The sequence below is a fragment of the Olea europaea genome, unplaced genomic scaffold (genome assembly GCF_002742605.1).
Source record: "Olea europaea var. sylvestris unplaced genomic scaffold, O_europaea_v1 scaffold1287, whole genome shotgun sequence".
In the NCBI taxonomy this organism is placed as follows: Eukaryota; Viridiplantae; Streptophyta; class Magnoliopsida; order Lamiales; family Oleaceae; genus Olea; species Olea europaea.
In genome coordinates, this window is record NW_019230327.1 from 119,755 (window position 1) to 137,074 (window position 17,320).

Below are 17,320 nucleotides of genomic sequence, written 5' to 3' on the forward strand. Positions count from 1 at the left end.
AAATAAGGGTAATTTCTTTTGCCCCAAACAGCTCTTAATCACTTCTCCCCGTTTTTCCCAAATCTCTCTCTCCATGTTATTTTCTCTCTACTTTAAACCCTATCACAAAATCCTTCTCTCCAACATCGATTCGCAAAGTAAAGGAGGAGAGGAATCCACCAACAAGAGTTTTCTTATCCTCTTTCTTCTTAGGTCAAAGAATGACCGACAATGGGGGACCACTATATGATTGGTGATTTTATCGAGTCTTTATGTTTATTGTCACTACACCAAAAATAACTTTTTGCAACGGGCAAAAAACTTTGCCGTAGACCTATCACAATGTTCAGGCGTCTGTTGAGGGTTTCAACGTTGCCGTAGAGTGAAGAGTTTTAGCAACGTTCATTGCACGCTACAGAAACTTGGTTTTGGCAACGTGCATTGAACGTTGCCGAAACATCTTTCGGCAACGTTCAATGCACATTGCGAAAACTGGGTTTTGGCAACGTGCAATGAACGTTGCCAAAACACCCTTTCGGCAACGTTTAATGTACGTTGCAAATGAGGCTTTTGACAACGTTCAATGAACGTTGCAAATCTGACTTTTGGCAACGTTCAATGAATGTTACCATAGGTCGTTTACAATTTTATTTTTTTCCTATTTGTATAACAATTTACCAAATCAACCACAAAATGAAAAAAAAAATTTGGGCCTTCAATTGATATAATTTTATTAATCCATACCAAATAGTCAAAACACATCATTGTAATAAATCGAAGAAAAATTTTGATTTACATATTGTCCATCAAATAAACATCATCTTACACTCTTAAACAACATAAAAATATTGTATAAAAGAAGATAATTTACAACTTGTTGTCTTCAAACCGTTGGGTTGGCTAGCTCTAAAAAGTCCTTCTCGTTACTTTCTTCTTGACTTGCTCCTATCTTTTGAATGCAATGGGTAAATTCAACCTTCATGATCGCCACAGAGAAGTTTGTCCTCACAAAACTCAGATCGAGTATGGGAATTTAGTTTCGATGATTCAGAAAACTCACATGTAAGATCGACCTCGAAATGGATTAAAGGTTGAAGACCAACTTGCTCCCTTTCAAATGTTGGGATCCAACTTGATACTTGGGCCATTAGTTGAGGACCAATGCTGCAATTCTCCATATTGTTATATATTCTTAAAATAGTAAAAATGGTTGGGAAAGAACAATTAAAACTTCGGTACCTTTCTGATAATAGTAATCCAGTAGTGATAGTGATGATCATCAATATTGGTTTTTCCATTTGTAGCATTCCTCTGCCCCCATGGGTGCTTGAAGAGATCAGCAAAAATCCCTACCTTGTCTACACAGATAGATTAGGTCGCCGCAACACAGAATATATATAATTGGGCTACGACTCGTTGCTTGTTCTCAGAGGAGAAACACCAATTCAGGCCTATTCAGACTATATGAAGAGTTTCAGAGAAAGGTTCAAGGATTATATGGGAAAGGTTATAGTGGTAAGGCTCTAACAATCCTCACAAATCCTAATGTTCTTCTTAAACATTTATAGAAACGTCCATTGCAGTAAAGCTTTTTTCATATTGCTTCATCCACTATAGAAAATGTTTGGTTCCCAAGCATTCACTATATGCATCAAACAGCCACCACAAAAAAAGAAACTAACTTTCCGGGCATGTTTGGTCCACAACTAGATTATTCTCCACTACTATTCAATCCACCTTTACCACACAAGTCATGATAACAATTAAGGGAATAAAGAGCCAATATCTCTTTTCTTCATGTTTCAGTCAAAGATAATAAAAATGATAAACAAGAACTCAAGATCAAAGGCTCAAACAAAAAAAATCAAATCTTTAATAGCTTTGAAATAAACCAATTTTCCTTCGGCAATACAAAAAATTAGTCCAATTTATTCAGGAAGACTTACTGATGCTATTTGTTATGCAAATTACAGTCCCTTTTGACTTTAGCAAGACAAGCAAAAGCTTGGGAAAATTAGCATAGTATAGAGACAAGGGAAAATTAAAACCAGAGAACAAAAAACAGTATCAATAAAATAATTAATCGAAATTATGTGAGCATCCCAAGTTACCTAATAGTTACTATCAACACAGTGGACAAATTTAAGTTTTAGAGCTACACTTAAAATATCACATGTCAAGGACCCACATTGTTCTTTATTTCATCTTGTAACCTACAAATGAACAACAAACAATTCTCTAGAAACTCAAATTTGCTTTCTCTTTAATGCAGGAGATACAAGTGAGGATTAAAATCGTATTTTTAGTAAATTTTAATGCAGGGTGAAAGGGAGCAAGTTGGTCTTCAACTTTTAATCCCTTGGTTGCATCGGCTCTTAGATACAACATAAGCCATGGATATTTTTTCGAGGTCCTTAATTTATGAGCAAAATCCCAACTCCCTGAATACAGGTCCAGATTGTTCAGTGCTTTCGGATTCAATCCCGGGAATTGCTTCCCAATGCCAAGTTTGTTATCCTCCTCACTCACTTTGTGAATTAGAGAATGGTCTAAAAAGGACAAAGTGAAAACAGATTTGACAACAAGCAAATGAAGTCTAAATAAAAATGCCTAAATAAAAATATATTTTTAAGTTGAATATTTTTCACCATTCTTACTTGAAATATCCAACATTTAAAAATGTCGTGATTAATGTCGCTACCTTTCGAAAGTCAGTCTTGGATACAACTTGCCTTTATCAATTAAGTTATCTTTCTCAACATGGAAAGGTCCAATTTCCTCAGTTAATCCATATGCAATAGATGAACATCCAGGCCTTGAACATAGCTAAAGAGTCAGAAACAAGTTTCCACGTTGGCTACAAATTACATCTCGCCAAAATAAATTACAATGGAAATAACATAAATGGAGAGAACTCCGCAGTATCAAATTTGATAACTAACTAAAAAGTGAAAAGGAGTACAAATACAAGATGGAGTTTATATAAGTTGTTGAAGTTTATAATTGAGAACAGGGAAGAAATAAATAGCACTATATTTCTTGAAATAATTTCATAGCTAATGATAAAACGTTTTAGAAATTTCAACTAATAATATTGGCCCAGAAGGATCATCAGGATGCTCTTTTAGCTTAGAAATAATATCACAATTTCATGAGCAAAATCACATGATTCTATGTACGTATCTCCCAATATCATAACAAATTTTAAGTACTCTAAAACAAAGTCAAAGGAAGGGGAAAAAATGAATTGCACATTCCTAGAGGCTAATAGTAATGAATTAACATTAACAAAATAAAAAATTAAAGTTTTGAACAAAATTGATTTAAAAGAGGAAGGATCAGACTAAATTGACCTCCATTGAGCCAAAGAACAATAGGCTTGGAAGAAGGGTCCTCGTCGGCCTCAAAGAACCAATAAAATAGTGCTTTCCCGGATTCCCTATTAACTGTAACATGGCCTGCATAATGTGCAAAACTCACATTAAAATTCTACCCTGGAAGTTCCCAGACTCTATCTAGTTGCTGCTGGGCATATGGGAAGAAATTGGGAGTGAGTGAGAACACTGGCGGGGAGAGTGAGCAGTGGTGGGGAGAGAGAGAACGGTGGCGAGAGAGTGAGAGGGGAAGAAATTAGGGCTCGTTTGAGTTTATACCAAACTAACAGGGTCGGGATGTTTTGGTTTTGTATGATTTTATATTTAACGCTGAATTTAGTCAATTTACTACGAAGAAATTAATGGCAACGTTGCCAAAGATACTTAACGGCAACGTTCAATGAACGTTGCTAAAACAAACCAACAACAACGTTCAATGAGGGTTGCTAAAACATATATAGCAACATGCATTGCCCATTGCAAAAACTTGTTAACGGCAATGTTCAATGAATGTTGCTAAAACTGATTAACGGCAACGTTCAATGAACGTTGTCGTTAACAGGTTTTTGCAACGGGTAATGCACATTGCCAAAAGTAATTAACGGCAATGTTCTTTAAACATTGCTAAAACATCTATAGCAACGGTCAATGCACGTTGCCAAAAAAAACAACAACAGTCTTTGCACGTTGCTAAATCTTAATTTTCTCAACCAATGGCAACATGTATTTGCTGAATGTTGCAATAAACCTCTTTTAGCAACATACAATTGGTGAGTGTTGCCATTTAAATGTTTTAAAAGGCCATTTTTCTTGTAGTGTGTTTATTGTTCTGATTATGTCTCCTTTCAGGTATGGTGAAATCTTTATAATTTTAGGAAATCTTGTTTAATATCATTTTTAATCTTTGTTTTTAGGTTCATATGAAGTAGCTTATAAACACTGGTAAGATGGTAAGAAATGTGTGTGTGAAAATGAAGTGTGGTGTGTGTGGACAAACTGGACATAATAGAAGATTTCATAGGGTAGGGGCTGCAAGTGAAATTCTGAAGAATTGGTATGCCTTGAATTCTGAATCATTTTATTTATCATATGACATTGTAAATTTACTTTACATCTTGTACTTGTTTATTACAGGGGCAATGGACTGCAGCGGAAGAAGAATACATGGTTAAAGCAATGGTAGCTTATGAGCAGGCCAATGAGTTAATAGGAGCATTCGAGGGAAGAGCTAACTTTGAGTATCATAATGAAAATGATGTTGTTTATGAGCTATTATATACGTCGTCATCGACTAATATTCAGCCTTCTCCAATGTATTTTGATGGCAACACTCAACCAACAAAACTTCCAATTAGGATAAATCCAACAATTATGCGATATTGGATACAATTTTTTGTACCTAGTCATTTTGTATTGATTATACAATAAACATTGTCGTTTTATAGTTTATTTTGTAGTACTTGGAATGGTGGTTGATGGCTCTTTTCTTGCTGAAATTTGTCGTCAAAGTGTAATCTATGTTGGTATCGTAATTTTGAGTAGTTTGCTGGTAGTATTTTCCATTTGGCTAGTTGTTCTACATCTGTCTTTAGCCTTCAATAGTATAGATTGAAGAAATTTAGAGAATTGTGAGAAGAGAAGGAATAAATATCATTGTAGCAGGGAATAACATAAAGAACTGTTTGTGGAGTGGAGAGAGAGAATGATGTGGAGAGAGGGATTTGAGAAAAAAATGAAGAGAAGTGATTAAGAGCTGTTTGGGCCAAAAGAAATTACTCTTATTTAATTTGATGCAGGATAGAGAAGAGAATAGCAAGAAAGGAAGGGAGAACTAGAGAGAAGGGGGGAAGAAATCGGAGAAGCAGAAATTCAGGGATAAATGAGAGAAAGGAGATGTCACAACCAATATCAATAATTTATGTTCATTCAAAACTAATAAAATTACATGAGAAATTAGGTTTAAATAGTAAAGACGAAACCCTACCTAGAGCGGGCTTGGGCCAATACAAGTCCAATTACATAAATAGAATCCAAAACATAAATAAAGTCCAACTAGAAATAAACAAAAATAATGTCCTCATCAACTCTTTCGGGGTGGGAGAAAAACTTGACCCTGTCAAGTTGATAGATCACTATAGGCTGCAGTCAATGTGATACTCCAAATGCTTCAAGTCAAGCCATGGGGGATGATCTTTCTGACGAACCAAGTACCAAAATTCTATGATTGATAGTACTGAAAATTGTAGCTTATTCCCAAGAATATGATCTGGCCAAGGAGGCTGTCTTTCCTTCTAACCAAGTACTGATACTAGACTCCAAATAACCAATACGCATGCACCTCATCTTCAAGACTTTCACATGACTGTGCTAATGAGGAACATAAAAATCACATCGATCTACCCAACAAATAAGGAAGTACTAAATCTTGCCATAATTGGTCAACACACTACATTCATCTAAAATAACATTAATTTTATCTTTATATATTGTGACAGATGGTATTGAAGTAGACATATCAAAAGATTCAGTGTAGGAATTCCCATGTGGAGGTAGAAAATGATCATCAGAGGGGTTAAAATAGCCTTTGTAAGCAACGAAGTCCTTAACAGTTAAAATAGAATGGTGGCCAAAATGTGATAAAAGATCAATGACACATATATTTGAACCAACATATTTTAAAATTTCACAAGGGCCAACACTATAGGCTTGCAATATAACAAAATCCCCAATATGAAATTCAAAATTTCGCTTATGCAAATCAGCTCGAAATTTACTTGATGCATTACTTGCGTCAAGTTGTTTATTGATCTCAGTATGCAAGTCATGAAGATAATATACAAATGTTTCAGCTGACAACGACACACTAGCATGCGAAGACATGGGAATAAGATCTAACGGCCGCTTAGACTTATAACTATGAACAATTTCAAATGGATTTAGACCTAGAGATTGATTCACAAAATTGTTTAAATGCAATTTAAACAGTTGGGGAGATCAAATCTCAATTCCCAAGATTTTTCTGGACTAGAGACTTAAATAAATTGTTAGGACTTTGGTTAACGACTTTATTTTGACCATCAGTCTGAGGTTGGTCTGCAGTGGAAAATTTTGATTTAGTGCTAACTATAGGCGACTGGGTTCTCCACAAGTGACTAGTGAAATCATAGGATATAGTACCTCGAGCCTCAGGAAGAGTCTGGATGCCACCTAAGGAGGTGTCCTCACTATCATCATCAAAATTTTTAAGTTTAGATTCATATACTAGATCTTCTAATGACTCTTCTATTACATTCATTCGTTCTTCTATGACTAAGGCTCGATTAAGACATTTGAAAGAGATGTGGCCAAAGTTCTTACAACCGATGCATAGCTAGTGAGAAGAAATCCTTGGAATTTCAAAAAATTTACCCTTATTTTCCAAGATTTGAGGAACATTAGACGGGGGAGGTCCTAGAAGGGATTTAACAAGAGGAAGTGGAGCCAATGAGATAGAAAAATGATTGTCAATACACTTTCTATATGGAGAAGGGGGCCTTGGACTATCACGACCTTTACATTTATTTTTCCAAATGAGAGGAACGCTAGACAGAGAAGGTTCTATGATAGACTTATGTCGAGGTGGCGCTAATGAGATGAGTGAACGATGGTGACTACGCTTTTCATATGGAGCACTAATAACTAACTCGTAATCTCGAGCTAAAGAGTAAGCGTGATCAAAAGTATTGACACCTCGAAAGGGAAGCTCACGCCTAAATTCATCTCTTAGACCTTGTATAAACCTATTCAAAGTCAGGGCCTCATCCTCAACGACATGACATATCAATTGAAATTTCACAAATTGAGAAATGTACTCAGCCACTTGCCGATTCCCTTGTCTAAGGGTGTTCCATTGGATAAAAATTTCATGGTCTAAGCAACCATCGAATGTAGGAGTATCTAATTTAATGTCTCTAAAGAAATGCTCCTTATGATGAGTAAGAGAATGAGTACCATGACAACCATGACCTCGTTCTCACTCACGAACTTGATCCCTATCCCTAGAGTCGTGTTGAAAATATTTTTGGTCACCCTGTCAACAAAAATATCCTCTATTGTGAGACACTTCAGAGTTATTAACATCGATTGAATGAGGGATTTGCTTGAAGTTGCTCAGACTAGGAGAGTGGGCCTTACTCTATTCAAGAGTAGCAGTCATCTGGGCTTGGATAGTTGCTATTTGTCGAGTGAGTTTATCAAATTGTGAAGGGTCCATGTTTAGGTACTAAAACTAGAAGTGACAAGACGACTAGTCCACCACCATGTATGCACTGTATTAGCAGCTAAATGACGTGCAATATTGAGATCAATGAACAATAAGTGCAAGCAATGGAAAATAACAATTTGAGCATTTTTTTTAAATCTCCTTTTTTTTTCTTCTTTTTTTTTATGGGGATTAAGCAAATTCAAATGTTGCAAGCTAATATTGTTGATACATGTAAAATAGCAAAGCAAGGGTCAAACTCTAGTCAAATTCTCCAATTATGTTGATAAGTGAGGAACAATGAGAAGTCAATTCGTTCAATAGTCTGATCAAGTGGGGTTTAAGGCTAAAATTATAAAGGTAACAACAACACAAAGAATTAAATGATGCAACTTTAAAAATGAACAGTAGGATAGACCAACAATAAACGAAAAATAATGACTCCCTGTTATTTAGTTACAGTGGCAGTGCCCACGGGAGCTTGAACCTGATGCTATAACAAACCAATGTGCAGAGAAACCACTTGTTTACCCCAAACTTAAAACTCCAAATCACCTGGTGGAAATAGTAGGTGGACGAAAACAGAGACAAAATGATATGGAGTGACTGATGCAAAAACCAAAGTGCAAGTGTGGTGCTAGTGAAGAGATTGCCCAGCTAGAGTAGTTGTTAAGGGTCGATGGAGGTATGATGCGAGTGACAGTGGAATATGTTGCAGTGATTGGTGATGGCGTGATAGTGATAATCGAGGGTGGACTATGGTTTACTTGCTTTAGAGTAGGTGGCGTCGGTGGTAATTAATTGTAGAGGAATCGACGAGGTGGAGATGATGGAGGCGATGATAAGAGCAGATGAAGTGGCTTTGGGATTGGAAGATTTCTGAGTTGGGCAATGAGCGCCGAACGATGGCTGTGTGATGTCGTTGACTGTGCTTATTATGGTGGTTGAAGGCTTGAGATTGGTAGGGGCTTTGGGTACAAGGGACGCGACAGGTAGTGATGGAGCGGCAACTGGGATGGGTGATGGTACCGGTGATGATGGGAGATGAAAACAGATGACGCAGGTGGTGGTGATCGTGGATATAGATATGGTGTTGGGTGCGATTGAGGAGTTTGCCGATTTTAGTGGGGATGGCGCTGACGACAGGGCTGAAGACGAGATGATGGATTGTAGGAAAATGGGCTTGAAGAAGATGAAAGGATTGGGTTGGGTAAAATAGATATGGGCTGAGTTGTTTTGATTCAAATAATGGGTTGGATTGTTTTGGGATGTTGGAATTGGTCTAGAAGTAAGTGGATTGGCTAGGGCTTAGTAATGTGAATGGGTTTGGCAGTTGTTGGGCTGTTTGTGTTTGGATTTGAATGTGTGTAGTTGTTTGGATATATGGGTCGAGCATGGGATTGGGCTTTGTAGGAATTGAGAAGGTGGACTAGGGTTGTTGGTGTCATATGGTGCCAATTTGTGATGAAAACGGCTAGGATGAACAGCACAAGGGAATTGAAATTGAAGCAGATTTGGAACGAAATTTAATTTTTTTTATTTTTTATTTTATAGAAACTGACCAAAATACTAAAAACTGACTTTTTTCTGGGTGTGAACAATACCCCATGAACAGTAACTCTCTTTTTTTTTCACAAAGAAAGAAAATTGAAAGAATGAAAAGTCCTGCTCTTACACTAAATCTTTTCACTTGTGATGTTCCAATAAATTTTGGAAAGAAAATAGGAAGAAATTTTGGATTATAAGAAAGAAATTATCCAAGGTTTGGCTCTGATACCAAATTTTATGTAGGATAGAGAAGAGAATAACAAGAAAGGGAGGGAGAACAAGAGAGAATGGGGAAAATCGGAGAAAAAGTAGAAAATCAGTGGGAAAGGAGAGGAATGAGATGTCACAATCAATCTCAATAATTTATATTCATCCAAAAGCAATGAAATTACATGAGAAATTAGGTTTAAATAGTAAGGACAAAACCTACCTAGAACGGGCTTGGGCCAATACAAGCCCAATTACATAAATAGAATCTAAAACATAAAGGGCAACTTACAAAAATACCCTTAAAATTTGGAATGTTTTGAAAAATCATATGAAACATTTTTTGAAAGTAAAAAATACTATGTAAAATTAAAAAGTGACACAATGTCACTTTTTTTTATAAAAATTGTCACTTTTCCGACACAATTCAAAAAAATATGACATAAATTTAAAAAAGTGAAACACTCCAAAAGTAACAAAATTGAAAAAAAAAGTGATACAAATTCAAAAAAATAAACTAACAAACACTAAAATAATATCATCCATTTGTGCAATACCAGTAATTATTTTCTTAACATAATTAGTGTGTCGAGGATTCAATATCACTTTTTATAAAAATATCACTTTAAAAAAAAGTGACAATTTTTTAAATAAGTGACACAAATGTCACTTTTATTAAAAAAAGTGATACAATGTGGCCTTATGTCACTTTCAAAAGTTAGCCCTTGTTTGAGCCCCATTTTTCAATCAAAAAATTTATTCGTCAACAGTGATTTAACTTTATTTCAACCATATATTATTCAATAAAATAATATTATACATAAATTCAAAACCTTTTCTTATTTTTTAACCACACATTTTCCATCATAACACTATTTGAAAATACTTTTTTGAAGAAAATGGGCTCAAACAACCCCTTAATTGTCACTTTTTTTAATAAAAAGTGGCATTGTTTAATATGACATACAATGTCACTTTTATTAAAAAAAAAAAAAGTGATATTTGCTATTAAAAATATGATAGAAATCAAGAAAGTGAATGAAAAAAAGTGACAAATAATAATAAAAAAATGATAAAAAATAAAAAAAAAAAAAAAAAAGTGATATTTGCTATTAAAAATATGATAGAAATCAAGAAAGTGAATGAAAAAAAGTGACAAATAATAATAAAAAAATGATAAAAAATAAAAAAAAAAAAGTGACAGAAGTTTAAAAAAGGTGACAGATTAAAAAAAGTGAGGCAAATTAAAATATGTTCCACGGACCGAAACAAAAAAAAAAATGATAAAAAATAAAAAAAAAAGTGACAGAAGTTTAAAAAAGGTGACAGATTAAAAAAAGTGAGGCAAATTAAAATATGTTCCACGGACCGAAACAAAAGAGACAAAACACTTTTTTGACAACATTAGAAAAAGTAACAATGCTTTCCACCCTCTTCCTCCTTCAACACGTACAAACTTTGTGTGTGGAGAGATAGTCCTAGGCTTAGACACTAACCGTCCCCCGTTGGATATCTACCTTTTGAATATCTCTCAACAACAACCCCATATTGTCCCCAACCATCGCCTTGTCTAAAATCTTTTGAAACATCTTAATTGAAATTGAAATTGAGATTGTCTATCTTCCTTTAAATTCACGAGATCCTCATCTCTCTCTTTTCCTCTCTCACTCTCGTCTTCATGTCTTTCTTAGTTGCTTCATTTCACCATTTTAGATGTGTTCCTTAACTTCACGCACATTGCTAAGCTCCTGTGAGAAACTGAGTGGAGTTGGTGAGTGTGAGTAAAAATGTCGTGCTTTGTGCCGACGTCAGAGTTAACAGTAGAAAGCCTGACGAATCAGTTGAGGAATACAATGAGCTACAGCGAAGATAATGGCATCAATGTTAACTTCCGAGAACTCAATCTGGGTCCGCCAATTTCGACCTTGTTAACTCGCACGGGTGGATTCACTGCCACCAGTAGCAGTTCAAGTTCCTCCGGATCCGTCTCAGGTCGGACTGTCGCTGATCCCAGTTCGAATATTTCAAGAAAATCCGATTCCAACTACAACAGTCACTCCGGCGAGCTATCAGGTTCTTCGGTGGAGAGTTCCTCGAAACCTACCCGTAACTTCAAATCGGCTCATGGTCGCTCCTATTCGATAGCTACACACCTGGCTTTAATAAATTAACCTAAATGGTGGGTTAGGTTTGGGCTTGTTGACTAAGTTGTGGTTTTTGGACGTAATTATTACTGCCCTTTAAGATGTTTAGTTAATGAAAGGGTATTAATCAAAAAAATAAAAAAATGAGGGTATAGGGCCTAATTTCCTCAAACATAAATAAAGTCCAACTAGAAATAAACAAAAATAATGTCCTCATCATACTTATTTGTATATAACTAGATATTTAAATTAACACATCAGCCAACCGTTAGTCCACGTAAGATTTTTCGTTAAATTAATGACGTTTCATTTACCAAGAGGCTTGACTAAAATATTATATGAAGTTGAATCGCCATGGTAAAACATAATCAAGTTTAGGGGTCATTGGTGGATTTAACCCTCTCTTAGACAACTTATTGATTCACCTTTCAAATCTCAGACCTAAACTATATGGTGGCTAATTTTTAGAATCATTAAATGCCCTTTGAACCTAGTACTGTAGAAATGACATTTAGGAGAAGACATTTCAAACGTTTAGATGATATACTTGTCTTTCATCCAACGATAACCAATTCATTTCTTTTATCATAAAAGTTCACACTTAGTACTATTTTAATGTACTATAATTTTACACTCTCAATACAAGTATTGTTAATTCTTGTTTTTTTTCGGAACACAAACCAATGCCTTCAGCACACATGGTACTGTTCCATTCATCCAACAACCAAAGCATAAGGTGATTGATTTGATTGTTGTAGTGTTTTCAATCGTTTTCCGACAATATAAGAAGGCAGTGTGCTTCTAATGGTTAGATTAAAAGTGCAAGAGCATTATGTATGGCCATAAGTAGAGGTTAAGAGCTCGTTTGGCATGACTTTTGAAAAGTTTAAAAGAGTTTTTAAGGTTCAAAAGTTGCTTTTAGACCCGTTTGGCTAATTTTGTTAAAGAGCTTTTAGTAGTTAGAAGAGTTTTTAGAAGAAGCTGGTTTAATGTTGTTTCGTCTAAAAACACTTTCGGAATAGAAAATACTTTTAAATATTAGTTTTCAAACAAAAATTAAAATAGCTCCCTCTAAAAATTCTTCTATAAGAAGCAAAAGAAAAGTAAAAGTTATACCAAACGGGTCCTAACTCTATTAACTACATCACCAATCAAAAACTGAGTTCAACATAAATTTCTTAGAAATCTTAGGAGTATTACACTACACAAATGCACATTAAAATCATTAAACATTTTTCTAAGACTACATGAACCATAAAATACGTCTCTTTAACCTATCAGAAGCTATAATATTAGTCATTACGAACATTACTTGCACAAAAAAATAATAATAATAATAAATAAATTTACCCACCCATACCAAGATAAAAGAAAAATCTAGAATATTCATTAAAGCCCTTCTTTGAATCTCATTTTTCTAAAAATTTATTTTCAACTACATATTTTTCAATAAAATAATATTACACGTAAACTTAAAATTTTTTCTTTAATTTTAACAACACATTGTCCATCAATTTATTATTCAAAATACACTATTTTCCCCAAAATGGGAATCAAACAAGGGCTAAGGGGGTGTTTGGTGGAGATTTTAAACCAATTAAAATAATTTTTTGACCGTTATTTCGTTATTTCAACCTCATTCTTTAATTCTTCTAAAATAATAGGACCCACTTTTATCTTTAACGATCAAAAAATCAATTCTCAAAATTCCTATCAAACACCAACTAAAATTAGTTTCAGGTTGTCAAACAAGTGTCTAGATACGCCACGTGGCCGAATAGATGGCTCAGGGCTATCCTCCTAGTTGTATCTTCAGAAACAGTAGGGTAATTATGAGGGAAGCATAAGGGTAATTTGGTCAAATAAAAAATGATGGCCCCACGTGACTTTGAAAATTTGTGAAACTGGGCACGGAATCAATTGTAGGCTGTATCCAGCTGTATTCCAACCCACAAATACTTGATTTCGGCAATGGATTGGAGCGCCCAGTCTACCCTATTCACACAATCAAAATTTTAAAGAGGAAATTGTGGCCCCAATTTATAGATTTATATTTCAATTTGCTCTTCAACTTATTATGTGACAGCTTTTGTGGTCCTTTATGTGCGGGGAATGAACACCCGAATGAATACCACTTTATATGCCCGTTTGTTTCCATTTTTTCAAGAATTAGAATGAAAAATATAATTGTTACGGGTCCCATACAAGAAATAAAAATTCAAATTTGATGATTTGATGTGATGGATAACGATCATATTTTTCATTTTAATGAGAGAAGAATGAAAAACAAACGGGAGCTACATACAAGTAGTATTTTCCAATTTTTAATATTAAGGTCATCAATGATATTATTTTAAATATAAATTTAGGTGACAATTGAATGACATTAGACTGATGAGTTAATGACACTTAATGGCTAATTAAATTGAAAAAACAAATCAACATATTATGATATTAGACTACTAATGAGCTAATGGAACTTTATTGTCAATTAAATTAATCATGAATTAATAATTTTCAAAATTGAAAAGTTGGAAACAATATCATCAAGAGAAATAGATTCAAGACCAAGTTACTACAAAATTAATAAGTTGATGACCAATGGTTCAATTTTTCAAGAGAAATTTTTCATTGAACAAAACCTAAAAAGATAGGGGTCCCATTCACCAGAATCCAGATAATAAGATGAGTTTTTATTTTTTCCTCAGCATTCAAAAAATTTGTAGTGAGAGTGTCGTTGAGTGGAGCCAAGGAGGAGTGGTAGGGGGAGAGGAGGTACTGCGCATCTTGTTCGCACGCATCCCTATGGGCTCTTCTTCTTCGTCTTCCATTTCTTCTTCTTTACCCCCCAGCACATTTTAACTGCTGTATCAACACCCTACGCCTTCCTTAATTAAACCAAGCAAATCCTCTAAAAGAAAGTCTGTTCCTGTTAAGTCAAATATATTGTTTTCCCAACTGGGTTTTTGGGGATTCTGTTTATATATTTCATTTTGGGGGAAAAAGGTAATGGATCCGTGTCCTTTTGTACGGTTAACTGTAGGGAATTTGGCGTTGAAGATTCCGGGGGCGTCCAAGCCGGCGAGGTCAGTGGTGCATCCTTCGTCCTCTCCGTGTTTTTGCAAAATTAAGTTCAAGAGTTTCTCGTTACAAACGGCGGTAGTGCCGTACATTCCGCCAGAGAACAACCAGTTCCCTGACGGAAACCAACAAATACTCGCCGCCAGTTTCCACCTTAGCAAGTCTGATCTTGACAGGCTCACCGGGAAGTCGTTGCTTTTTGCTACCACCAAGAAGCATGAACTCAAAATCTCGATCTACACAAGCCGACGGGGCACAACTTGTGGTGTGAACTCTGGTCGACTTCTGGGAAAAATCTCCGTGCCATTAGATCTTGCTGAAACGGAGGCTCGGACCGTACTCTTCCACAACGGGTGGATTAATGTTGGAAAAGAGAGAGGTTCTTCAAGTGCTCAGTTTCATTTGAACGTGAAGTCGGAGCCAGATCCGAGGTTCGTGTTCCAGTTCGATAGGAAACCCGAATGCAGCCCGCAAGTTTTTCAAATTCAAGGAAGTATTCGTCAGCCAGTTTTTACCTGCAAATTCAGTTTAAGTTCCACTGGCGAGCGCAATCAAAGATGCCGGTACATATTTTTCTCTGAATTTTCTTGTATTATTTGTTCAAATTTTGTTAATCCAATTCGCCAGCCAAAAATTTGATAATTTTTCTTGCTGGAATTTACTCGAAACGGCTCTAATTAGCTTTAGAATAAATCGGTGATGCTTTACCCTGTGGAATGAAAACAGAAAGCTGAAAAAAGTAGCTTCTTATCTTAATAATTAGAAACTGGTTTCTACAAATGGTTATTGAAGGCTTCTGTTTCAACCTCACTTCAAGTTAAAGCAAAATCTTATACTTTATTACTAAATCTACTTTTCATTGATTATTAAGGTTAGGTTAGCTGTATTTATTGTTAATTAAGAAAATTGTTGATTTACAGATCATTATCATCTGATCAAAGTGGTTCAAGAGGTTGGTTAAGTTCATTTGGGAGTGAGAGAGAGAGGCCTGGAAAGGTAAGAAAAGGATGGTCCATCACAGTCCACGACCTCTCGGGTTCACCAGTTGCAACTGCATCCATGGCTACCCCATTCGTTGCCTCTCCTGGTTCAGACAGAGTGAGGCGGTCTAATCCTGGTTCATGGCTCATTCTTCGTCACCTGGATGGTACTGGGAAACCCTGGGGCAGGCTGGAAGCATGGCGTGAACGTGGCTCAACAGATAGACTCGGCTATAGGTTTGAATTGATCCCCGACTCTGCCCCAGCCGGTGCTGGGATTGTCTTGGCGGAGTCCACCCTCAGATGCAGCAAAGGTGGAAAATTTGTAATCGACTTGAATAACCGTAACGCCAATAATTTCAATGGGAGGTCGACACCAAGCAGCGCCACATATCCGGTATGCAGTCCTCAGGGCAGCGGAGATTATGGGTACGGACTCTGGCCCTACTGTATGTACAGAGGATTCGTGATGTCTTCCAGTGTCGAAGGCGAAGGGGCTGGTGGAAAATGCAGTAATAAACCGACAGTGGAGATTAGCGTGCAGCATGTAAACTGCACGGAGGATGCAGCTGCTTTCGTGGCATTATCTGCTGCCATTGACCTCAGCATGGATGCTTGCAGGCTTTTCTCCCACAAGCTCCGGAAAGAATTATGCCCTCCTCAGGATTTACTCACCTAATGGATTTTTACTTTGACAGATTCGATTTTTCTTGTGTTTTGAGGGGTAAAAAATTTGTGGGTGACTATGGATTTTGGATTTCTATGGCCGGTACATTTTTTGTGCTTTGCGGGTAGCTAGTTTTAGGCGTTTACTAACTCAGAATTGGGGGACTGTGTCTGTGTACATAGAGAGAGAGAGAGAGAGAGAGAGAGAGAGAGAGAGAGAGAGGTGAAATTGGTGGTAACAGGGCATGCTTTGTTTTTTAATTAGGTGTGGTTTTTTTTTTACTTTTACCCTCTTTTTTTGGTTGAGACTCTATCTTGACTAATTTTGCAAGGGTGTAATTATGGAACTATCATTTCATAATATAACCTGTTTATGTTGTATTCTAATGTAAAAGCTAAAGAAAATTTTGGATTTATGTGTAAAATTAGTGTGTTTGAGTCATATTATTTTAAAAGAATGTATTTTAGAATAGTAGAATGATAGAGAATATGTGGTAAAAAAATGAGGAAAATTTTTGAATTTGCGTATAATATTATTTTACTAGAATGTGTGGATGAATTAATGTCAAATAACTGTTTGAAAATGTATTTTTTTGAAAGAACACGACTCAAATAGGGTCTTAGTTTATGAAAAAAAGTGTAATTGAAAATGAGTTTTAAAAAAATAAGTAAAGATAAGAGCTCTCTAAAGTATAAAATATTATCTACGAAAATAGAGTCATGTAAATGCTTTAAGATGTGCCTCATTTGGTCTTCATTATTTTTCATTCTATTTCATTGTATTTTTCTCTCTTATTTTTAACCACACAATCTTTTATAAAATAATATTATACGTAAATCGAAAAAAATTATTCTTTTTCAACCACTCAAGTTTTCAAAAAATATTATTTCGCCAATTTTTATTTCCACAAAATGAGGACAAACGGAAAAGAAAAGTTAGGGCATCACCCCGTCAAGAACTTCTTTCAATTTCATATATCGGCTATTGGTTGACAACAAAATTCAATTCCAATTGTTATTTTAATTTTACTTTTCGACGCCAAATCCCGGTTCGTAACTTGGTGCTGTTAAAGAGGGTGTTACGCACTAATAGACAAAATA

At 35.5% G+C, this 17,320-nt stretch overlaps 1 protein-coding gene and 1 long non-coding RNA gene across 3 annotated transcripts; one reads left to right on the plus strand and one right to left on the minus strand.

Moving 5' to 3' along the window:
• Window positions 1–727: 727 nt before the first annotated feature.
• LOC111374765 lies at window positions 728–3,528 on the minus strand. 2 transcript variants are annotated; one of them, XR_002699191.1, is made up of 3 exons: window positions 3,333–3,528; window positions 1,219–1,430; window positions 728–1,143 (listed from the first exon to the last, which is right to left on the minus strand). It is a non-coding gene; the product is annotated as an uncharacterized LOC111374765 (long non-coding RNA). The 2 variants fall into 2 exon arrangements; XR_002699190.1 differs by lacking the exon at window positions 3,333–3,528 and having other exon boundaries at window positions 1,219–2,246.
• A 10,659-nt stretch (window positions 3,529–14,187) lies between these two features.
• LOC111374766 lies at window positions 14,188–16,629 on the plus strand. Its single transcript, XM_022997501.1, has 2 exons — window positions 14,188–15,136; window positions 15,494–16,629. Exons 1-2 carry the CDS (start codon window positions 14,502–14,504, stop codon window positions 16,230–16,232), a joined length of 1,374 nt encoding a protein of 457 aa, XP_022853269.1. The 5' UTR covers window positions 14,188–14,501; the 3' UTR covers window positions 16,233–16,629.
• Window positions 16,630–17,320: the final 691 nt, after the last annotated feature.

Bases quoted from the DNA above. Each gene is read 5' to 3' on its own strand.
- LOC111374766 (XM_022997501.1), top strand. From the start codon at position 14,502: ATGGATCCGTGTCCTTTTGTACGGTTAACTGTAGGGAATTTGGCGTTG. The intron at 15,137-15,493 runs GTACATATTTTT...GTTGATTTACAG, and splicing joins GAGCGCAATCAAAGATGCCG to ATCATTATCATCTGATCAAA.